Below are 24,705 nucleotides of genomic sequence, written 5' to 3'. Positions count from 1 at the left end.
AGAACTTACCCTTAAACCGCGTACTTCATTTTCCTCATAGGGTAACATTGACTGGCTTTTTCTTGGAAATTCTTCTGTGTGAACTTTTCAAAACTCTAAATATTCACCAAAAGTCAGCCGAGTACCAAAAACGAATTTACTCACCTGCTCTTAGGTGAGCTCCCAGTGCTGGATCTTGGTGCCCAGCACTGACTCTGAAAAGTACCCACAACTATACTTACCTTTAACTCATTTTTCTTCTATAGGGAACCATTGACTGCTTTTCTATGAAATTTCTTCTAAGTGTTGATTTCTGCAATTTCTAAATATTCCTCAAAAATCGTATAACATCTGAAAACGTAATTACTTACCTGTTTTGGATAAATGTCCCAGTACTGAGTCTAGCCACCCAGTACTGGATTACAAAAGTAACGATAACCTACTGCACCTGTAACCTATATTTCCTTCCATAGGGAATCATTGATTGTTTGCTCTGAAATATTTTCTAAGTGCTCACTTTTGAAATAGCTAAATATTAGTTAAAAATCACTACAGTACCAAAGTCGACTTTCAACAGCTGATTCTGAGAACTGACCCAGGACTGGATCTAGGATCCAAGCCTGGAATCTAAAAAGTAATCTGTTGCATATAATTTGAATTTAGCATTGAGCTCAATGTAGTGTGTTTAGAAATAGAGTTGCCTACTGCAACTGTTTGTAACTGTTTACTAAAAGGTCTATTGCATATACAAAAGTATTTTTATGAAACATCTCCTGTCGAGAAAGTATATTTTAATTCCAAGTGTTGGTTCTAAAATAAAACAAGCATATATTTTTTATATACAAACCATTGGCCTAGAGTTCAGTTATTGAGTGTGTGAAACCATTTGCTGACTGAGTGTGTACAACAAATGCTTTACACGTCCTCTGATACTGCCTTACTGCTCGACCAAGCTACCACTTTGGAGAGTAAGGTTATATCTAACTTTAACCTCTGTTAAACCCTTGGGGTCTGTGGACTCTGTACACCCTGTACCTATTAAGGAACAGTATATACAGAGCCACTTTCTCACAGCGACCATAAATGTATTGCCATCATATACAGCACATTAATTCGCTAATATACTAGGCTTGAATAATGCACATTGAGCTGCATTACAGTTCCTCAAACCCTGACAAGCCAGCCCTTGATTTAGTTGCTTACTCCTCTCTGCACCGGCATTTTCTCTGTCCTGCAGTCATGTCGAATACAACCTCGTAAGAATGCCTTCATGTGCTGCTGCTTCAACACTGCTCCTCACTGTCCCTGTGCATAGTTGGCGTTAAATGGTCCTCTGCAATGTGCTGCTACATACTCTGTTCATTGCAGCTGGAAGGCCTCTTCAGTAGTCACCCAAACACCAACTACCCGACTTTGTGTTGTCCACACCAACCAGCAGCCTTCTCGTCCACACTTGTACATCTGCGCACAAACTAGGGCGGTGTTGCATCACTTCGGGATCCGGCTACTGGTAGCACTGATGCACTTTATCAATGAAAATCGAAAATTATAACGCATACACAAAAAGCCCGGTTTGTGTCTTCCACTTCCTATGTGATACAAGAAGTGCCTAAAGTGGCTACAACCGATATTTCCTTTCTGTACACATACCCCCCGCACATACAAACGCCCTCTCGATAGTTCCCCTCCCTTTCATTCACCCTCTCATCCCTCGCTCCTTTTTGCAACCTCTATTCACACTCCCCTCTCCACCTGCTGCCACTTTCCTCTATCCTCACTTTCCTCTATCCTCACTTTCCTCTATCCTCACTTTCCTCTATCCTCACTTTCCTCTATCCTCACTTCACTCTGTCCCTTTCTTCTTCTCCCCGTCTGTGACCTCTTTCTCATCTGTTTCTTGTCCTCTCTTCTCTTTCTAACTCTCTCTATTCTTCAGTTCCTCTTTCTCCCCTTCCTGTTTACTCTCTTTCTTGCCCCATCCTCGAAAAATGGCCACGTTAGGTTTGACTACTACAATTTGGGAAATTGCAGTGACTCGCTCTTTGAAGTAGCCGATTCTAATGGTGTTTTGTAGAATGACATCAATCCGAAAGGGAAAACTTAAATCAATCGAGGGAGCAAAACTCCAGTGATAAAGGTTTACAAATCTGCTGACCGTGTTAAGCAGTTGAGTGGTCCAGTACCTACAGGAGGAAGGCGTTCATGGTAAGCTTGTAATTGCATTTTGGCATATGACGGCTCTCAGAATAGCATCTCTACTATGTTTGATGATCCAAGCCGTAAGGTGTGTAGGTTCTCAGAAGTCAACTGTCTGGATGTGTAATGTCTGTTTCCAAGCAACAGCCTCGGATTATCTTTTCTGCAAAAGTGAACTGTACTCTTTTTTTGTTTTATGTTTAGGCAGGACTTTATTGAATTGTTTTCTACCACGCTCAAAACCCTACTGGCAGTGAAATGCTGCTCTCTGGGTTTACACTCCCTACATGTCTCAGTTCAGCCCCTGACCTATTCGATAGCTTGAGGGGCAAGTCAGTGCCAGTTCTCAATAACATCTATACACAATGCAATTATCCACGTGTCACACTTGAGACTTAACCTGGAACAACTTACTAACACTCGATTTTCTGGCTTGGGATCCTTTACAGAGCTTGATGTACTTTTTTAAAACTAAGAATATTAGCCACAAATGTTAGTGGTTTTGGTTCTGCAGTACTATATTTCTGCTACATATAAATGTAATTCAATGCCATCATATCCCTGGAGATATAGAGGTAGTTTGTGGGATTCGAGCAATCGGAGGGGATTACTGTGTCAGACCTTTTTAGGTACTGTTGTTTATTTATTTACAACACTTAACAAAACGGTTTCTCATTGTTAGCTTCATTTTTGTAAACAGAAATGTAGTCTGGAAATCTTTCAACTTTAATTAGAGTAGAATTTTGAAGAAGGGATGGAGTTTTTGAATAGCCCTTTGTCTGCAGGCAAAAAGATCTCCACTTATGAAATCCTAGCTCGGTTTCACCTGTATAGAAAATGCTCGAGGTAATCATGGGTGGTGGAGGTAAAGAACAGCATCCCGGCGGCTATGTCATATAATTCTTCTGGGTTATGATTTTTCCACGAACATTTAGCCCATTAGTTGCTTCGTGTCAATCACATTTTACACACTTTATTTTGGTATAATTAGTTTATGTTCATAATTCATAGCTTATTGGGATTTTGAAAAGTATCTGGTTAGTCTGAAAGGAATATTTTATCCTCAGCACCACACAGAGTGTTTTAGTGCCAGAATGGTTTCAACAAACATTAGCAAAGCCAGTAGGTCTGGCCTTTGGGACCTAATGGCTCCGCCGATTGTATTCTATTGCAACAATAATAAACTTTTTACTACACCCAATTGTGATGCTAAAGCACGTCTAGCATGTGTAGCTGGAAGTGTGTTGTCTTCTTTTTGATAATATATGGAAAATGCTTTCATGTTGTGCATGATGACCACCAAGGTCGGATTATCATGTTATGAAACCCAGCGCTTAGCAGTGTGATGGATGAAGAAGTGTGAGAGAGAGGTGTGCAGTTCATGGTTTTCAGTAACCATGCCTCTTTGTGAGTGTGACAGTGTCCAACAGTGTAAGGAAATTATTATGCAGTCTGTATGAACTATAGTTGGCTGTCTAACTGCTGAGTGTTATAGTATTAGTCAAGAGTTATATATTGAATTATATTGTAATTACATTTATATAATGGTTGCTGCCTGTGTTGAGTGGTTGAAGTGGCAATATGCTGCTCTTGTCCCCAGTGGGTTAGTTTCTTTCTCACTGGTTACTGGGGTAAATCTTTTGCACTTAAGAAAACCATTCCGGGCACTAACTCAAGTTACTGGGTGGTAGATTAAATTAATAGGAATTAGGTGTGATCTTTAGTGGGATGGGTTATGCAAATCGTTGGCGGTATTAGTAGATTAGTTACACGTGATTAGGTATGGTTAGGTTACAGGGATGTGACTCTTTATGGAGATCAGGTTTAGCCATGCAACAGTTGATGTTGTTGCACCAAGGATATTGTGCTGCATAAGTAAATACTTATAATGTCCCAAAAGCGAGACCTAATGGCTATGCCAATGCTTGTTGCTAAGTGCTATGAAGTCCTGGCTAATTATTTTTACACAGTCTGACTTCTTGTTTTATAAAATGAGTTTTCCTTTACTGATGACTGTATTTTTAATGTTTTGAAGTGCAATGGCAGCAGACCTTGGTATTGAACAAATTCCTGTCTGTTCTTGCTCCTGAGCTGGACCATTGCCGATTTAAATCAAAACTCAACAATCTGGCTTGGATGGCGATCATAGAGAAATAAGATCTGATCGTCCTACAAGGAACGTGGAATACACATTTTCTTTCTCATGATGGTTATGCGTGTCATTCCAGTCCCGCTATCCCTTCTCAACATAGTATAGCAAAGGGCAGCCTTTCAATCCGGATCCTTCTGTAACTGATCATTGATTTACTGATATTGGACACTAGGTGTTCTGATTTCCAGGCCTTGCTTATCAAGGACAACGTGAGCTCCTTCTAGTTGATCAATTTTTGTAATAATGATTTCTCAAATACTGTTTGTATTCATTTTACCAAGCTGTGTACTTTTCTAACCCATCTTAAACCCATAGGTACAGGAATACTTACCCAACCGAACTACATTGTGTGTAGGGGTTTTTATGCCTAATTAATGGTAAACACAGTGGAGTTTGAGAGAGAGACCTTTGAAATGGCTGTATGATGATACCATGTATGTAATTACATCGCATACCTTAACGCGGTCTTTACCGCAATCCCGTCTTTCCAGCGCATGCCTTTGCCACGCATGCCTTTACAACGAATGCCATTGTACAGGCATGATTGTTAAAGGCATATGCGTGGTAAAGGTTACATCCCAGCCCCCGCCCTGAAAACGATCCCAGCCCGGAAAGCACCCCTGCCCTGAATCCGGCCCCCAGCCCTAAATACTACCCTGACCCCAACCCTATAAAGAGAAAGCTATTCACCAAGCCGTGTCCCAATCCTTCCCATTGCTTACATTCTCGTTTGGGCAGGAAGTCCAACCAAGTCTCCAACTTCTCCCACCACCCGCCCATTCGCCCAGAATCTAAATCTCTGACTGCCTTTACCACGCACATGCCTTTGCAATGGAAATCGTTGTAAAGGAATATGCGTGGTAAAGGCAAACTTGGTAACACTTGCCTTGTAAAGCCACGTGTGGTTCCGACCACGATGTTAATGCCTTTACCCCTTTGAAAGCTATGTAGGGAATCCAGCCCACAGAGGAAAGAAGCTTGCCACATATATAGCCACAGCTGACCTCGTCAACATAATCCAATTGTTCGAAGGTGGAGTACCTGTTGTGCCTTCTTTTAGAGGGTTCGGTTATACCTCGACCATTGAGTGTAAATTCTCTACACACACCTTTTCTGCTTATTTCTCCCAGGGTGCCATTTTAGAAACCTACTGGGGGACCACAGTGCTCTAAGTGCCGTAGGGCATTTTCCATTGAATAGGGTAACTAAGCTGGACAGCATGTCGATGTGCATACAACTCTCGAATGATGGCCTCGTGCTTAATTGCCACCTGAGGGGCCCTGGGCTATTCTTGGCTCCCTTTTAGTAAACCATCTAATGCTAGTGATGGTTTTGAATGGTCTAGCTGAAGTTAGCAGAGATCCATGCCCATTTGGAAAAAGTGTGTGTATGTATCAAGAGTAGCTTGATGAAACTGGTTAGGAATGTCCAAAAGCGACCAAGTTCGTTTGACAGTCACTGTTCCTCAGCGAATCACCAGCTAATGGAGGCTTTGTGTCAAACCCTAGAGATTCATTAGTGGTCAGCGCAGCATGCTATAGCTATAAATTTATTTTAAAGCATAGAAGGGACGAATTATCCAAAAAAGATTGGAAAATGCTAGTGCATGCTGCGAGAGTAAAGAACAGTAAAATGTTCTAGAACATGATAAAAAGATCCAGGCTAAGGGATGCTCCAACCAACCGCTTGTGTTGTAACATACCTGGATCTGAGTGTGTTAGACACTTTAAAACCATTTATCGGCAAACTGTAGCGGAGAAACACGAAAAGCTACTCCTGAGCAAATTGAAAAGAGCCCCAAACCTATTTGTTACCATTATGGAAGTGGAGAATGCTGTCGGGCAAAGCCCAGGAGGGAAATCTCCAGGGCCAGATCGGGTCCCTATGGATCCTATTAAATGTAACATCGATTTGTGGGGCCCATTGCTTTCGCACGCATTTAATACTCATTGTGTAATAACATCCTGTGTTCCTGGGCTCCTTTAATTATAGTGCCCATATTGAAAACAAATGACTGTATGTCCACCAAATGCTATCAGCCCATAACTTTAATCAATATTTCTGTCAAGATCTTGGACAGGGTAGTCTTTTTCCTTCCTAAGATTATAAGAGAACAACACAAAATTTGGGGTTCCTATCAATATGTGTTTCGCCCAGGATTGGGTACGTTGGAACAGTGCCTGAATCTGCATTTGATCATTCACAAGTACACCATCGCCACGCGCTGTCCACTGTACCTGGCCTTTATGGATCTCTCAGCAGCTTTCCATTGCGGTAATCGCACTAAGCTTTGGTTGCTTGATTTGAGTGTAGATGAAGCGCTGGGGATGTCCTTTATTGTTTGCATAACAAACTAGCTGCCAGAATACATTTTGGTCCATGGGAAGATCTGTCAGAGCCCTTCTCATTATCGGGGGGGGGGGCAAAGTATTCTTGCAACATTGTTACTTATTATTTATATTAACGGTCTGAATTCCTCCTTGGTGAGTACCACAAGTTATGTCCTGAAGATAGGGCGTTCTCAAATTCCATTGTTACTTTATGCAGATGATGCAGTACTCATGGCCTGGACACTGAGAGCCCTTCACAGACTCCTGGACTCCTTTGTGACTTTCATGAGTAAATCAGACTTAGCCACGAACTTTGGAAAGTCCCACATTATGGCATGTGGGCCAGGAAAGAGGAATGTCCTTAAACTATTGATTGGCAATCACTCTGATTTGTGTTACTAGTTTCGCTTAACTGGGAGTTACCTTCGACTCCTCAGGTTCCTGGCAGTCACAGATTAAGTAACCTTGTCGGAAGCTACTTAAATCGTTAGGGGTAATGTTTAATCTCCCACAGTCTGCAGGAAGGTCGACTGTCTCCCCCTTGTTGGCCACCTATAAATCTCTGTGTGTCTCAGCAGCTAGCTACAGAGCAGGTGTATGGGGATATTCCAACGTCATTCATCTACACACCGAGAACAATCGTATCTGTAGACAGCTCCTTTGCCTTCCCCCAACCAGCTCCCACTATGTTATCCATTCAGAGTTATATTTACAGTATATCTAATAAAAAGTGAAGCTGGCCCCTTTATTGTTGTGGGTAATGGTTTGGAGTAATAAGGAGGAAAGGTTGATTAGTGACATAATACAGGACTCGCCTACTCTCGAGAAGGGCTTAAGTATTCCCAAGCTAGGCTACATCCAAACACTTTTTAAGAATTAGGTTTGTCTAATATGTTTGACTCATCCTCTTTATAAATTAAGTGATAAAAAGGTGCCATAGTTCACTTTTTTAGAATTTAGTTAGACCCAGGGACTACACACAAAATCCGTCAAAATCTCCATTAGGGTTTATACCCTGTTATCTGAACTAGGGGATTCTGTGTTTTATTTAACCCGAGATCTGACACGGAGGAAAGGCCACTCCCGTTTCGTTTTAGAGCAGGTATGGTGTGGTATCTTTTGTGTATTTGGGAGAGTCTTAGTGCCTTTGTCCATGTGAATGGTATTCCGACCAAACTTTGTTGCATCTTATGTTTCTTTGCAGTTATTTTCGTGCTTTTTTTATCTTGTGTTTTTTAAACCTATTTTAAAGCATTTGAAGTTTCAAAAGTGTAGGGGCATGCTATTTTCCTGCAATTGTTAGGCAGTGCTGATGTCTGCTTTAGAGTGTGTTCATTTTTAGGTCTCGCCTAGCGTCACAGCGCATGCGTTGCTCGCTCTGCAAGATCTATTGTCGTCGGGTTGCTTTTGGAAGTGGGGTGGAAGCTCCGCCTCTGCTTTTTATTGTCACGTGTCACACTTTATGTTAAACGCGCGCTTTTGATTTGCGGTGAGGCTTTTTGGTACCCTCCCTGTCTCCTTTCTGGCTCGCCCACCCGGACTGGATATTTGGCTCGGAACGGCATCTCTTTTGCTCGCGCACGGCGTCTCTTCCGCCTTGTTGTGTTTGTACTTCAGGGCTGCCGCTGCTGACTCAGAGCCCTGCCAGCGCCACAGATGCATGGGCATAATATGCCATGCACACTAGGCCTGCCATACTGTTTATTGTGTTTGTATGCGCTGCTCCCCGCTCTACTTCTGGGTAAACCGCCTCAACCTCAGAGCCCTGCCAGTACCGCAGCGGCGTGGGCACAGCATGCCATGCACACTCAACCCGATTTGTTATGGGTTCTCCTTCACAATCGGGAACAGACCCTGCTAACATGGTGCGCCATGACTTTGGGTGCATAAAAGCCTCTGCCGACCCTGCTAACGCAGCGCACCACAACTTCCTGTGCACTTCATGGGCTGCGGCACACATAGGTTCTATTTACATAGTTGCCACGCTTTGTTTTATCACAGCGCACGCTTGTTCTTTACTGCTTCCTAATTAATTAATGGGGTAAGCTTCCACATCCTCAGAGCCCTGCCAGTACCGCAGCGGCGTGGGCACATCGTGCCATGCACACTCAACCCGATTTGTTATGGGTTCTCCGTCACAATCAGGGACAGACCCTACTAACATGGTGCGCCATGACTTTGGGTGCATAAAAGCCTCTGCCGACCCTGCTAACGCGGCGCACCACAACTTCCTGTACACTTCATGGGCCGCGGCGCACATAGGTTCTATTTACATAGTTGCCGCGCTTTGTTTTATCACGGCGCACGCTTGTTCTTTACTGCTTCCTAATTAATACAGGCAAGGCGTCAATTTCGGCTTCTTCTCCAGCACATGGACCAAGCACAGATTCATTGAGCTTTGTTAGTGTATCTTCTCTGCAAACACTGTGTTTCAGGTACTTTTTTTTTTGTTTATCCATTTTCCTTCTTTCACCTCCCTCTCACCACTTCCCCGTGCTACTGACACTCCTTTCCCCATCCTCCCCGTCATCCGTGCTTGTTTACCGGGTAGGCAGCTTTCCTGGGCCATCGTTTTGCAGTGTTTACAACGTCTATCCCCGTGGCAGGGAGACAAATGCAAGTCCCTTCACTGTACACCTTCTGTAAATGTACTGTACTTTTCAACCATAATTTTCCTTCTATGGCTGGCTCCTTCATGTTTCCGCTTGCTCATTTTGTTTGCTTGATGTTTTATAAGCCTTGGAATCACATCCCCCCCCCCCTCCCCCAGTATTTCTTATCACACTCCAAGCTCATCTCTCAACTCCGTCCGAAAATAAACAATCTCACCCCCAAATACACATGAACCATCTCTTTTCCGACGCGATGAGTAATCTCTGCAGTTTTTGTTTTCCATAATACTGCAGACATCATGTTTTGTCAAATTGTGAGCATCTACCCTAGGTTTTATCTATCGGTGCGTTTTGTTTACTTTGGTCTGACTCTTTTCCTCCCTTTCACTATTCCTATCCCACATCTCTTCCTCTACCTCTCCCTATATTCCTCTTCCACTCTCTCCCATCATCTTGCCCCCTCCCTTGCTCGCTATTTATCTGCCCACTCTTTAAATAGGAAATTAACATTCCGGTTGAAAAAAAGCATTTGCAATGCAATAGGTCTTGCATTACTGAAAATTAGAGCTATTGGTATTGCATTATTATTTGCAACGCCAAAAGCTCAAACTTTTACTAATGCGAAACCTACTGCTTTGCAAATGCTTGTTTAAAGAGGCAGTCGGGTTGTGTAAATGAAGGGAGGTCTGTCCTCTCCGTTTCACTGGGTTTTCATTGTATAAAATGTATTTCTATTTTATCCTTGTGAGGACTTTTTGGCTTCCCGGTATAGATCTTGCACTGAGGTGTATACCTGTAACCTTTAGGATAGCCTAGGCTTTTAACTGATACACTTATGGGGACCTAGGAGGTTTTGGATTTCTGTTAGTTGATGATCTGCAGAATACTTTTTATAGGACTCGGATTTGTTACAATAGTGTCCGGATATATCACACATGTCAGAACTGATCAATAGTTTGTGCTGCTATAGAACCCAGATTATTTAAGCCATTATATTGTATGTGATGTACTGTCCAGATTTTTTAGGCAGTTTTATTGTATATGATATACTGTTTGTTCTTTTATGATTGTTTTTAAAACCGAATAAAGATATTTGAGAGTTGAATTAATAGCAGACCAGTCTCACCTGCGCTTGAGGAAGAGCAGGGGAGTGGGCCCTTGTACAGCAGGAGATGAATTGTCACCCAAATACATAGATACCCATCAAGGGGAGCTTAATATTTGTGGAAAAAGTGAATCTCCCCAGGAGGAAAATTGTTAAATCGTTCAAGATTCAGTCTTCCTGGTGATGTGGTGGGTTATCATGCTATTGTTAAAAGGGCTGCAGACACATTTTGAGGTTCAGTTAGAAGAGGAGCAAGAAAGAGCAAAGGGGATCATGTTTTCTTTTAGAAATGGTCCACACTCAAGAATGAAAAATAATATATTTGCCAGTAGTGCTGGGCATTTTACAGCAGACCCACTATGTATTAAGGGCCAGGAGGAAGTAGACTGACCAGTTGTCACCACAGCAAGAAAGAGGTGCAATAACCCACCATCTTCGGGGCCATTACTTGATAAAGATAGTAACAGAGTAGACGTAGTGCTTAAAAAAGTGGATCTAAGATGCTACTCTGTGGCATATTGCAAATTCAAATATACTGCAGAGTTGTTAAGGTAATCAGTAGTGTGAAAAAGTGTAAGGTATTTATACATCATCTTCCTCTAGAGTATATAAGTATACACAGAGAGCCAGGCAGTGAATGTAGAGGGTAAAACAATATTAATACATGTTTAATATCATCACTCGGCCCTGCAAACACAGCCAACAGACAACCATGCACAATATTTTACTCTGCATTACTAAGCATTTCAGGATTTAAGCCAGATGCTCAGGCTAAAGTCATTGATACACCAGTCACATTACAGTATCTGTTCAGATCAAGTGCAGACGAATCCCTGAAAAAAATGAGGAAAGCAAATGGCATTGCTAAGGTGATGGAGTCATTGCAAAGAGGCAGCTTCAGGCAAGGATCTCCCGCCAAAGAAGAAACCAGGGTAACCTTTTGTCCAGACATGTGCAAAAAAACTCTTGCACGCAGACCATACTGTCAATCCCTGTTGTAATGTCAACACTCACCTGCTTCAAGTTAGTCTCTTCATGCACGAGGGGGAATAACAGGTTCTGCCACAAGTAATAAATCTACTTTTCACTCCGCCTCTACTACACTTAACATCAGTAGGTTAGGACAAGACACTGTTTACAAAACGTCAGTTCATAACAATGAACACATTGGAGCTGAACATCTTAAAGCAATTGGTGGTGAAAAAAACCCTCTTCATTCTGGTCAAAACAAACATCCCTTTTTTACAAGAAGTGCTCAAATCACTGCTATACAGAGCAATCAGTCAAGTCGTATTGAAGGAGACAAATTAATGTGTATACTCTATTTGCTTTCTCATATCAAATCACGGCATAACTTTGCCAACAATCTTAGTCTTGAGTTTCCTCAACAGACACCTAAAAATACAAACCTTTCGAGTGCTAGAGGATGGCATTCCATTGTTGGATGAGAAGAACTTCTCAGGGGAAACGTCCTTTAGGATGAAGCCGGAATCACACTGCGCCTTCACACTGCTGGCAATAGACCGTATGCGTCTATAACACGCATTCGTTCAGCATGCACGTAGTTACAACGACTTCCTTTAGGGGCACATTAGTGGAATGGTGTTCCCTACTTGTTGCGCGGACTGGAGTTGCAATAGTAAATTAAACTATTTCAAAATCCAGCGATACTCCCCCCACCCCCCCCACCCCCTCCGCCCCGCCCCGCCCATCAAGTCGTGATAACGACTCGCGTGCTGAACGGATGCATGGTAGCGGGTGAGCAGCGCGCTTTATAAATTGACTGATCGATTGATGCTAAAGGCACGTTCGTTCTCATGACTGCGTTCGGAAGGCATGCGTGCTAAACACATGCGTAATCCCATCATACATTCACTTCTTAGCAATGATAGATTTCAAAGGTGCCTGCATACATACACCAAAGCATTCTGCATGCAGAAAGTACCTCCGGTTTATGACAGGGAGTCGATTACCAATTCAAAGTGTTAACTTTTGAGATAAAATCAGCTCCAAGAGTGTTCTAACAGCAGTGACTGTACACTTAAGGCCCACACTTACAAAGTGGAATTCTTTCCAGCAATATCAAACATGCATAGAACAGGTGGTAGATCTCCTGCACCAGTTTGAATTACGGTCGTCATGAAAAACTAGACGCCAGCCCCATCCCAAATCACGGTCCTCCTGGGAAGAGAGCTCAGCACAATATAGTAGTGTCATTGCCTAAATTTAAGAGAGTGAAGGCGTAAGAAGACTCTTTGCCTTTTTTAGATGTCTCTGACACCCATAGTATTTGTATCTAATGACATTTTCAGAACACAGAATAATTAAGCGGCCAGTGTCGTCAGACACATTCCCAACGCAAAGGAGGAAAGTATCTCCTAGATCCAGAAAACTTACTTATGGCAGCTTGATGTCAGAGGGCTTACAGTTACTACATCTGCACCTACCACAGAGATGTATAGATGTTATAAAGGCGGCCAGAAGGCCTTCGACTAGGAAGTATTATTCAGTATATGATGTGTTCACTAGATTATAAGCTAAGTTATGCATCACTCAGACTGTACCTAAAATGAGTCCCTGCATACATTAACGGTGTATTTAAAAAAAAAAAAATTAATACCCATCTTAAAAAGGTACTTCGAGGCAACACTTCTCAGCGTTACTGTGGAATTTAATTACTTTCTGGTAAGCCTCCTCAAGAAGGTGTCCTTTGAACCAATATATAAATGAGTTCTAAAACGCAAAACTTTAAAGACAGTCTTTTAAATTGTCTTAACATCGTTACGCAGACTTAGTGTGCTCAAAGCTTTAAAAGTACAAAAGCCACTTCTCAAAAATAGCAAGCTCAAGGTAGTTATTAGAAGAAACCCCAAATTTGTGTCAAACTTGGTATCAAATGCCCATACCAGTCAACTCATATACCATCCTTTTTGCAGCATCCATGTACACCACCTGAAAACGGATACAGCACTACAGGAGAACCGTCATGTACCACTCCATGTTTGGGTACCACAGTAACAGAACACAATAGGAAAATCAATCCAGTTATGTTACCAGTGCAGAGATTTTTCCATTAATGACCTTTCGACAGTTGTAACATGGTATTATATACATACCTTCACTGAGCATTACTGAGGGGATATTCAATCAGAAATAAAGGGCACAATTGAGTCAGATAGTTTTGAACATTTCTTTTACCACCTCTCCCCCTCTCTTGTACTGAGAGAACATTATGCAGTATATGTTCTCTACAGCATGTGAATCTAGAAGCGCAAAATAATCTGGTTGCATTTAACAATTGCTTTTCAGCTTGAAACTGTTTTAGATTCACATGTGACCCATGTACCTCCGTCTTGAAGGACAGTTTATCCCTAATAAACCGAAAAGGGAAAAAAAGCCAAATTGCAACCAGTATACACATGGGCACATACACCAGATGAGTAGAGGGGGAAAACTCAGAAGATGATAACATACTAGTACATTGTGGGTTTCTAGTCCAAGCTCTAGTGAGACATACTGGCTCTGGTCTGCGACGCCCAAAGGGAAACCTTTGTCTATTGAAATTCTGTGCCCAACCCTAGATGGCGGAATAATGCACAATATGTGACTTTCTAAAACTTTCAAGCTGAAAAGAAACTATTACTGAAAATTAATTAGATCTTTTCCTTCTGTTTACCCCATATGCTACAGCTCATCTGCCTTCCGATTATTTGATTATGCTATAACTGCCTATTTTTTTTATGTGATTCAGAGGACGAGAAAGAGAAGGGAACAGGCAGAAGACAATGGGTGTGTTAGGGCGTCTGCCGGGACATATGAGGTGCTGCAAATGCAGCCAGCCTTCTTTAAGATTTCTTGCTCTGTGCTGTGCAGATAAGGTTTCCTCCTTTATATTGGAGGTACTTTGAGCCTGGAGGAAAGGGCAGTAGGACCAACATGAAATTGAAATTGCCGTCATTGATTAATATAGCTATAGAGAGGCATTCTGTGAGTGTGGAAGAACCAGAATGAAGTGGAGAGTCCCATCATTAGTTAAACAAATGGCTTAAATTGGTGAAGATAGGAATGGCATTGAGAAAGGAGCAGAGTGCGAAACATATCTTAGTTTGTAGTCGTGGTATGGAAGGACATATAATTTTCTTGTCTTCTTTCTTTAGGTCACATGAACCAAACGAAGATGATGAGATAGAGGGGTACAGCTTAAAGGAGCCAAGCTCTCCTGACGATTTCACCACACCCTTGCGATTCAGCAACTCTCCAATCAAGTCCTTTGTGAGCATTTCGGAGGCCACAGACTGCCTGGTGGACTTTAAAAAGCAGTTCACCAAAGCACCCGGCACAGGACGTGGGCGAGGACAGAGCCGCGGCTCCGGCAAGCGCTCACGCTGGCGAGGAAAGAAGCGATAAACCCAGTATGATGGAGCCTCTAGGAATTGTGGAGATTGAGGAGGGTAATGCTAAGAAGCCAGGACTAGGAATTCAGTAATAAGAAGAGAACAGCTCAAATCAAGGCAACAGGACACTAAGAACCTAGGCGAAGATTGCGGAGTGCTCCGACTTAAATATAGAGTCTAGAATCATTGCAGAGGGGCCTTTAGAACCTGTAAGATAAATGCTGAAACCAAAACAGGGGGCACTACACACCTAAAGGGCTTGGGCGAAGGATGGCATCGGATAAGGGTCTAAGAAGACAGGAATCTTAAGAGTAATTTTGTGGGTGAAGAGCACAGGGTATTATGGCAACCTCAAGAGGAACCACCATATTATGGCAAAGTGGTTATAAGTACCTAGGAGCTAAGGGAGGTGCAATCATCAAGCCGTGTTAAGCAATTAGGAAGTGAGTCTGGGAAAGCTGGTTTGCTGGAACCAGAAGCAGAACTATAGAGCAAGTATAGAGCAACCTTTGGAGCTATGGGTTATCAGATGGGTTCCTATTCTAGGAAAGGAACATTAAGCCTGGGGAGTGAGCGAGGGTGAACGAGAGCAAAGGGACCATTGAACAAGGGAAGACAGGGCGATATGAACCTTAAGGTGGCATTTGTGCTTTAAGTGATCTACGATCGGGTGGATTGGGGAAGACATGGAACATGATAAGATAGATGCAAGAAATCAAAGTAGGAGCGTGATAACAATGAGAGCCAGAGCAGGGATGTAAAGAATCCTGGAGGTCAGAAGAAATGATGCGGTTGGAACACTGAAGCCTCATTGTAAAAATAAAGAAATCTTGGAATTGGGGCATGCGAAGGACCAAAGGGGTTTTGACTACAGGAATGTGGCGGGAGAGTAGTGCTCAGAATCTGTGTAATGGAGGGGATATGTTGAACTGAAGGAGAATATTTGACCCTCGAAAGGCTAAGATGTTGCAGGAACCGATGAGCATAAGGAACTGAAATCCTAGAAATAAAATGAGAAACAGCCCTTGGGGGAATGCGAGGACTGGAGATGAGCCTAGAACTTGACAATACAACAGTGCCACTGATGGTGTGAGATGGTGTTACTGAAGAACACTTAGAATGTGTACATGTAAAGTGGTGAACCCTCTGGAATCAGAGTAGACCACTTGGGTTGAGAAGACTTCTTGTGAGCTTTCAGGGAAAGGAAGAAAGGAAGTTTTCATATTCCAGATCTTATATATTTAACTTTTGATTTATCGCACAAGCTGACCGTCCCTGTGTTTTGGTATGTTTTTTACGATTTAGAAAAAACAATTAAATGAATTGAAGAGTTTTTTGTGCTTTTTTTACATGGTCCAATTAAAAAATCTGTTTCTACTAGTCTGTCATTTCTTAGACTCTGGGATTTCTTGATTGCAGAACATTCCATTAGCTCTTGGGGTTGCAAGCGCAGACTGAATTTCCACAGGTGATTTCAAACAGTGCTGTACTGCTTTATAGTGACGTGGTTGCTATGGTTAATTCCCTAGCATATCAGCTATTCTTTGTTGCTGCAACTAACTCCAGGAAAGCCGACTCATGTCAAGATTGCCATAGACACCCCTCACCCATGGAGATTACCTGGACCTTATAACATGCCTTTTGTTACCCCAATAGCTTTTTACATTTATGGAGTGTGAGCAGGGTTTCCTCTGGTTTGTGAACTCTCTTTTTGGAAAGTGCTGATTGGCACACTAACTTTAAGGCCCTTAACAACCATATCTTTGTGATGGTCTACTGACAAATTCCCACTCTGGAATGCATCATAGTAAATGTTGTGCCTTCATCACTAGAGGATTGTGTGCACCTGACAGGAGGTAGGAACTCGTTCCAGTTAAAATTCTTACAATTTCACAAATCGGACCTTCTGAGTTTTTTCAAGATCTTTTCATTGTTTTCCGTTCCAAAAACTCACACGCTGCATAGCATACGGCATTAATATTGTTGCGTATACAGTTCTGTATCTACGATGATGCTCACCTCAACAAGATACAGAGAAAAATCATTGAACGAGTATCTTCTCGCATTGTGAAGGCTGATGCAGTCCCTTGCTTGACGGTTTTCTCCGGGCCAGGTAGGCGATCTCCCACACGCTGGAGGACTCTGAGTACCCTCAATAGGATTAGGTTATGTGAACAAGTGATACCTGAATCCGATCTCTTGCCATCCTTTTAATGAGTCAGCAAAGCTACAGTGTAATAGTCGGAAGTTCTGGAGTGTCTACAATGTACTCCGGACAGTCCTTGGGTGGCAGATGCCAAAAGCTAATTTACCATTGAATAAACAAACAGGCAAAACTTCTTGATTAACTTGGTAGCTTTTGCAATTACAAGGAGGTGCACCATACCAAAATCTGGTTAGTCCTGTGGGCTACAAATCTGTGACTTTAGTTATCTGCTTATCTGTTGCCCTGAACCAGCAAGCTTTATCGTGGGAGACCAGCCGAGCATTAGGAGTTGTGAGTCTTTGAGATCACCAACCAAGATCAAACCTCTCTGGAGACAGGTCCATGTGAAGTCCTTCATTTCTTTGATTCGCTTTCTATAAATGAAAAGAAAAAAGTACTGGATAAGAAGCAATGCTTTCTTTCCAGAATGCCACTGTTCTTGAAGTACCCATTGCTTCTTGCTTACACATAAGAAGAAACTGTTTTAATTAAGAAGCAATTTGCACTAAAGATCTAAAGGTTTTAGAAATTATAAAAGCAGTAGGAAAGTGCTGAAAACTAGGATACGGCTGAACTTGCAATGTTATCTAACCAGAAGGGCTTTTAACACTTAACGGCCACAGGATGCAAATCATATATATAAGTAAAAACGCTGGAAAGGCACAAGCCGCGCTGCAGGACACGTGATACAGATTCCTGCCTACGCGTTTCGGGCACACGCCCTTCTTCCTGGGCAGTTCTCACAAAAGTCAGCAGGCTTGAAAACACCAGTAACATCCCCATTTTTATTCACACCAAATGCGTCTCGGGTGAGTTCCAGGCACAAGGTATTCTGGGACTGGTAGTCATGATATACAAAAAGTATACAAACAAATTATGGATTGAATGCTTGAATTAATCTCAGCCAACTGTAATTACTCGGCCATCATTAACTGGACTGAGTCACATGCAAAATATTCTTGGCCCTGCTCCATTTGGAACAGTCCCTTTCGAACTGCCTGGCCAGGTAATCCATAAAACGGAACAATAGCAACCCAATAATGGTTTCGCCCTTTTTAGGGCTCATTAGTTAAGTATAGCTTGCTTCGAGTAGCACAGTGTGCATTGACCCTCATCTGGGCATACCCATCCCACTTAGGGTGTCACACTGAAGTGTACAAAAAATTTTGATGAATGTAATGCTTGATTTAATCTCAACCACTGGTAATCACTTGGACCGCATCGCAGTCTATCGTTATTTTGCACACCATACCACCACAGTTTGAACCCGGCCTTAGACAAATCAGTCTTGACCCTCCTCCAATGAGAACAGCCCAGCCCTAACTGCTAGGTCAGGGCCTCCTTGAACCAAAACACAAGTAACAAAAGACCGGTTTCGCCCTTATTAGGGTTCATCAGTCAGGTGTTGCTGGGTTCCAGCGTCAGTGTGCACAGGACCACATATACTTCAGTACATATTCGGATTTTGAGCCACTTTTTTCTGGCTTTTGCATAGATTTACGGTTTTTGGTGTTGCACTTACAGTGCCTTAGGTTGGCCTCTTTGATATTTTACCGCCAGTACCAAGGCTTCCGGATCATTCACTATCAACTTGGCAAACCTTTGTGAGTCTTTTGAAATTAAATGTTTTTCCTCCCATACTTTCAATTAACATGTATTGGCTTGGCTTGGGGAACATTACTAAAGTAGTGTGCATTTCTTAAATAAAGTGGGAGTGCCAAGGCGTGGTTTGCCATGCAATTTGTGTAGCTGCCAAAACTACTCTCTGACCCTTTCCATCCTCGAGGTGGACAGAGACTTACTGCAGCCAAGGGCTGGAGAACTCCCCTTCCAAGATGGGAGCGAAAATGGGAAACAGTGCATTTGTACAGGCTGTTCCATTTCTCCGTGCGGAGTTCTTGGTTATGTAGAACTACACACATCAGGAGTAGGAGCCAGCTGGTAATGTCACATCACATTCCCAGTAGCACACGTATATATGTGCGTGCTGCACATTTCTAGGCCTACTCCTGTGAATATTTGTGAATAGAAAAAACATAAATCTACATTTGGGGGGAGTTCTAAATCTGTCCTTTAATGTTTTTGCCTCTTTTCTTGAATCTGGCCGCGAGTCTTCCCTGCACTGGAGGTGCAGGTCATTGTGCAGGAGTGCTGTGCTGTGATGTGCTCGCACCACATCCCTCCTTCAGGCCATTACTGCCTGGACATTGGCAGCAATAGAGCTCTTGCGACTGCTTCAAGAGCAAAGCAGAGGAGAGATCTGCGTGTGGAGCTGGAGCCGGGGGCGAGATTCAAGGATGTGGGTAGGGAAGCAGATGCTAGAACAGACGAGATGATGGGACTAGAGGAGAAAAACAGGAGACAGTCAAATGTATAGAACAGAGGAAGAATGAGAAATTGCAAAATGGAGTGCTAGTCTAAAAGGATGAGCAGGTGATGAGAGGGTAATGTTACAGAAAGGAGAAGGAAGAGCAAGAGAGATTACACATACAGGGGTAAGCTTTAATTCAGAATGAAAATCACAGTCCTCTTGGTGAAAGGCAAAGGACTGATTGGGCATGGAGCATAAACTTTGCCTTCAGCCACACATGAGTACACGGTGTGCAGTGGGCAGGGTGAATAGGGAGGGGCAATGGAGGGCTGTCACTCTTGGGTAGTGGAGGGAGCTGGCAGTGTGTGAAGCGGACACTCGGTGTGCAGAAATGGTTCTAGTTGGCAGTGTAGTAGCCTGCCTGACAGATTTAATGAGGCTCCTACACTGGTGGGCCTCATAAGGGGTCGGCACTCGTGCGCACGCTAATGAGCAGGCATTGGTGGTGCCATGTGAGGCAAGTCCTTGTGAGCAATGTACATCTTGCACCGCTGTGCAGTGCAGGTAACACGCTGACGTGCAGTGCGAGAAAAAGGCGAAGTGTACAGTTTGGAGCAACCACTGGTGGGCATTGTGAAAAGCTGGTGCTGATGAGTAGTTGAAGTGTCCACTGGTGGGTGACATGCGGCATAGACATTAGTTGGGCACTCCCTCTGACTTTCTGCCCATCCTTCCCACTCAATCTGACCCAAAGACTCCTTGATTTGACACATTCCCACTCTGTAATGTGAGGGAATACCTCAGCGACACACATACATTCACAGTACGGTAAAACTCATACTGTTCCACTACCATAATAGGCTACCTCGTGTTGCACTCGCGTCATGATACTGCACCATCATACCTGCCAAGTGGCCCCATGCCATTGGCTATACCTTCATGCTGTCCTCTTTTTTGAGCCGACAGCTTTTTCATGCTGACATTTTGTAGGGTTCTGACGAGCTAAGCCACAATTCCCTGACAATACAAAGTGCTCCTGTCTAAAAAGGGAGGAGAGATTGATGATGTCAGATAGCACATGTTGCCAAATGGTAGTACTTCCCGGAAAAGTCAATTTATTGTATTTTAACATTTATACAGTGCCACACATCCCTTGGCACCAAAGTACTTCTGGTGACTAAGCAAGAGGTTGTTCCATTTATTGGGTGTAGATGGTAGAGTGTAGGTGTATAGAATGACGTGTGTGAAGAGCTTTGTTGACATGCTTGAGGGTCAGCAGGGTGCACCATCAATGTCAAGGCCAGCTTGTACGTGTGCGTACATAAACCAAGTTCGCAGAGTGCCAGTAGCTATATCCACGTCATCTGAGGTTGAAGGTAAAATCATGAAGCAATTATTTCACTGAAAGCTCGAGCCAGATCCCTCACTCTGGCTAAGCTTGAGGCTCTCTTGAATCCTCAACCCGAAAACTAGCCGAGGCCTCGTTGCGCTTCGTTCCGACTCCCAAGTTCTAAACACATTCACCAAGAATTAAACACAAGTGACCTTTGATTAAAAAAGGGGCGAGAGACCGACATAACCGTTTAGAGGCTGAACTTCACAATGTGGAACCGGAAAACCTGGGATCAGCCCCGGCTTCACTAAATTGTGTGATCCTTGACAACTATTTGATTTCACCGAGCATTCTTTCTTTATTGTCATTGATGAGAGCACCTTCAAGTATGTTGAGTTTTTGGGATGTGAGATGTACAAAAACCTCTTGTATTTGATTTAATACACTGTAATGGTGCTCCATGATAATAAGAATCTAGGCCACATAGAGAATGCAAATGACAGGTGACTTGTTTCTTACTGCACCAGTGGTATTGTTGTCAGGGTGGGTGACATGAATATATCTACATACATGTTTAAGAATTATCACTTTTAATAAAGGCCTCAGTGTAGTGATATGATCTTCTGTATGAAGATAAAACTCTTCAGCGTGTTAATGAAATGTAGTTGTTGAATTTAAAAGTGACTTAATTATATTTTGATATGATCTTTATTGGAAGACTTGCATGTAAAACATTTTCAGGGCTCTGCTCGTTCACAGGCTCTTAGAGCAAAGCCAAACTCTTGGCTCGGCTCTCCCTAATAATGTTTTGGCTCGCTCTCTTCAATTTCCAGGTATGTAAAAGCTATCTTTATTGGCTCTCCATAAAGTGAAAAGTTCTAGTGCGAAATAAAGCACAATTGTAAGGGGCAGGTGGTAGCCGCTCCAGCCAACGTTTCACCCATATCCGTGGGCTTTGTCAAGAATTAATGGTGAATCACATACAGAAGTAAATAATATCACGCTGCCAACCTATGTGCAGTGAGATATTGAAGATCGTTCAAATGCATTTTGGAAACATAGTCCTCAAACAAGCTTTTTTTTTTAAAGAAGAAACCAGATTCAAAATCACAGTTAGAAAAAAGAATATCGGTTCAATCATATTAATAGTAAATCCAGCTCATAGAAGTATATTTGCTAATAAAATCATCTGGTGTTGTATAAATTCACCTGTCTTGGATAAATAAAATAAGAAGAACAAACATATATATACAGAACACAGCTAGGTAACAGTATTAAAATGTTCTCAATTATTATTCCCGATTGTCCCCTCTAGGGTGGGAACCTTGATTGAAAATCACCGCAAATAATAATTTAAGGTCAGAATTACGGCATTCCTTAATATTGTGCAATTGAATATCTCATGTTTTTTTCTACATGGACCAGACATGTTTACATATCCGTTGGCATATTTGTCTGATAATGCTTCCTAGAGATAGTAAGCAACACAAGACATTGTATTGTATATGTGACAAATATGCTCTTCCAATCAGAAATCTCTTTATACAAAAGTTTTTTTTTTTTTATTAGGGCCTATAATTGATTGACATTTAGTCAAAGCTACTTCACATAGATTGCAGTCTCTCTTATAGAACTCCATAGTGTGCAGTCTAGTATATATGGTCTTATTTTTCAACAGGATACTGAGACTCTAGAAAGTTTATCATATAGATTTTCAACTCGATAATAAGACGTATTAAGGTGTGGTGGCAAAATGTTTTTCCAAATTGAATCAGCCATTAGTAGATGCCAATTTTTCAAAATTATTTTAGATGGATTTAAATTTTAGGTATTCCTTGTTTGGGGACAAGCAGTTTGTCTCTCTTTAGTTCAAGTAATATTGTATCGGGAGAAATTCTTTCAATAAATTTCTTTGCCATGTCATCAACCAAGATTGATCATTTTCTGTTCTAGTACAAATAATGTTGGTTTGCTTGAACATTACAACTTTCATGTCAACCATCTGCTCTTAAAGTGCTATTTGAGGCTTTTTTTGCGAAAAAAAGGTTATACATTTTTTATCATGTACATAATCCATCATCTAATCTTCTGTTCCACTTCAGACTGTAAGCAAATCACCTATACATCTGATCCACATCTCAATATTATTTGTTTCTATTTCTGTGCTCACTGCAAAGTTTGAGTGAAAAAGCTATTTCTGCTCTAAAGGCAAATGTTTGCTTAAAAAAGCCCATCATAATATTCATATACAAAGGGGCAAACATAGTAATCTCCTTAAAAATAGAAAAAAATATTTTCAGAGATGAAATGTGCTGGATCGATCAACATTTAGGTATATAGCAGTTACGCTGATCTATCAGAATATAAATGTTTGAGTGCCTCAATACTATCCAAGTGGCTAATGGTGGTATTCAATGAGCAAACTCTGTGGACCTGAAATCAGCAAAACAGCAGGCAGGTTGATTAGCAAGGCCCTCCAGTTTACGAATAAAACCCCCTGTGTGTAGTACATATGAGGAAAATGCTGTTGCCTGAGACATTAGAAGTGTATCCGCATATTTAGATTTTCCCTGAGCCTGCCATTGAAGAGAGCTAATAGTCTACCTGGTGGGCACAGTAAACATGTATTGGCCTTGGAATGAAAATAAAGAGCTCTTACAACAGGAGAGTCCCATTTCAAATATTTGTCTTTATCAGAAGTTATTGCAACGTCATCAGTCCAAAAATCAATCAAAGTTCAACATATTTTTCAATTCGATAGTTAGCCATATTCCTGTTACTATCTGAGGGCTTTATAATAATGGTGTTATTCTTCTAATAGTTTATAACTATTTGCTCTTCTATGGTGATGTTACTCGTATATCTAGATTCAGACGCACTTGTTGCTCAAATGTGGAGAAAGGGGACTCTTCTACTTGGGAACAAAACAATGATTTTGACCTAAAGCCACTATTCCCTATAAGCCTGTTCGACACCCCATCCTGTTCAACACCCCCATTTCTTGGTTGCAAATTGTATATTTGATACTAAGCCGTCCCTATCACTTTCTAATGCTACATAATGTTCAGAAATTAGTGTATCCAAATCCATAATAGAAAAATTACTGATCGAGGATGAAGTGTGGGAAGTATAAATTATGTTTGGTTTAGGTCAGACCAAGCCTAGTTTACAGGTACATTTGAACAGATTAAAGGTAAGATCAGTTTTAGAATTGGGACAGGAAGACAAGCCACAACACCCTACTCCGATTTCAACTTCTGTTAGATGTCTATTAGATAAATGTATTACAGAGAGTCCTTCCATTGTAAATTAGAGCCACTTCTTTTTTTTTTTTTTTTTTTTAAAAACCTTTATTCAGAGATTCAAGGTACACAGCAGAAAGCCTACAACCCTTATGGGCCGGCCGCGGAGAATATACCTGCATATGTCTCGGATCACACAGCCCTATGCCGTCAACCCGGAGGTACGGCGGCGTTGAAGGATGCAGGTGTACCAAGGTGTAACCAGAATGTTGCAGGTCTAGTGTCCCTCAGATCATCCACAAAAGTATGGGCATAGTGCCCTAATATGCATTAAGGTGCCAAACAATCAAACTCCCCCTCCCTCCCACCCCTTAACTACCGGTCAACACTACGCTCGTCTTACGTGTCCATGGCTCGGGGCTGCAGCCGCCGCCCCCCTCCCCAGCACCCCAAGCCGCAGCAGCAGGATACTAGACATCTCCGGGTTCTTCCTGCGCGATGGCAGGAGGCTCACAAATGCCCCCCCTAATAGAGCCACTTCTTGATGTTGCGCTTGGGTTTTTTGTGATCTGTGATTTTACTTCTTAATTTGTCATTCTTTTTTATTTTCCGTGATCTTTTACTCTTGATTTTTGTTTTTCTTCCTTTTGATGTACCCCTTTCTTTGCGATTCAGACTTAATGGTCTCATGCTTGTTTCGCATACAAAAAAATAAATATCTGGTACATTATTAGTGGTATTTGGTTGTTCTTCATTATCTCACAAGCCCATATTGGAAGCGCATGGAGTGTCAGGGCGTGCAGCCACTGATTGTCCCTTTAATTTCTCAACTTTACAGAGATCAT

At 42.1% G+C, this 24,705-nt stretch overlaps 1 protein-coding gene across 6 annotated transcripts in view; it reads left to right on the top strand.

Moving 5' to 3' along the window:
* UIMC1 (ubiquitin interaction motif containing 1) overlaps window positions 1-16,145 on the top strand; it is a 458,461-nt gene extending 442,316 nt beyond the window's left edge. For all 6 annotated transcript variants that reach the window (XR_014966701.1, XR_014966702.1, XR_014966703.1 and 3 more), the window contains one exon: window positions 14,532-16,145. Coding sequence is in view for 3 of the 6 variants with exons in the window: in XM_085618307.1 (XP_085474433.1) it covers window positions 14,532-14,781 (250 nt within the window). In the remaining 3 variants the exon portion in view is untranslated. The remainder of the gene's footprint in view (window positions 1-14,531) is intronic.
* Window positions 16,146-24,705: the final 8,560 nt, after the last annotated feature.

This window comes from Triturus cristatus, chromosome 7 (assembly GCF_964204655.1).
Source record: "Triturus cristatus chromosome 7, aTriCri1.1, whole genome shotgun sequence".
In the NCBI taxonomy this organism is placed as follows: domain Eukaryota; kingdom Metazoa; phylum Chordata; class Amphibia; order Caudata; family Salamandridae; genus Triturus; species Triturus cristatus.
The sequence above is the reverse complement of the archived record's forward strand: the minus strand, read 5'-3'. Positions and strand labels throughout refer to the sequence as shown.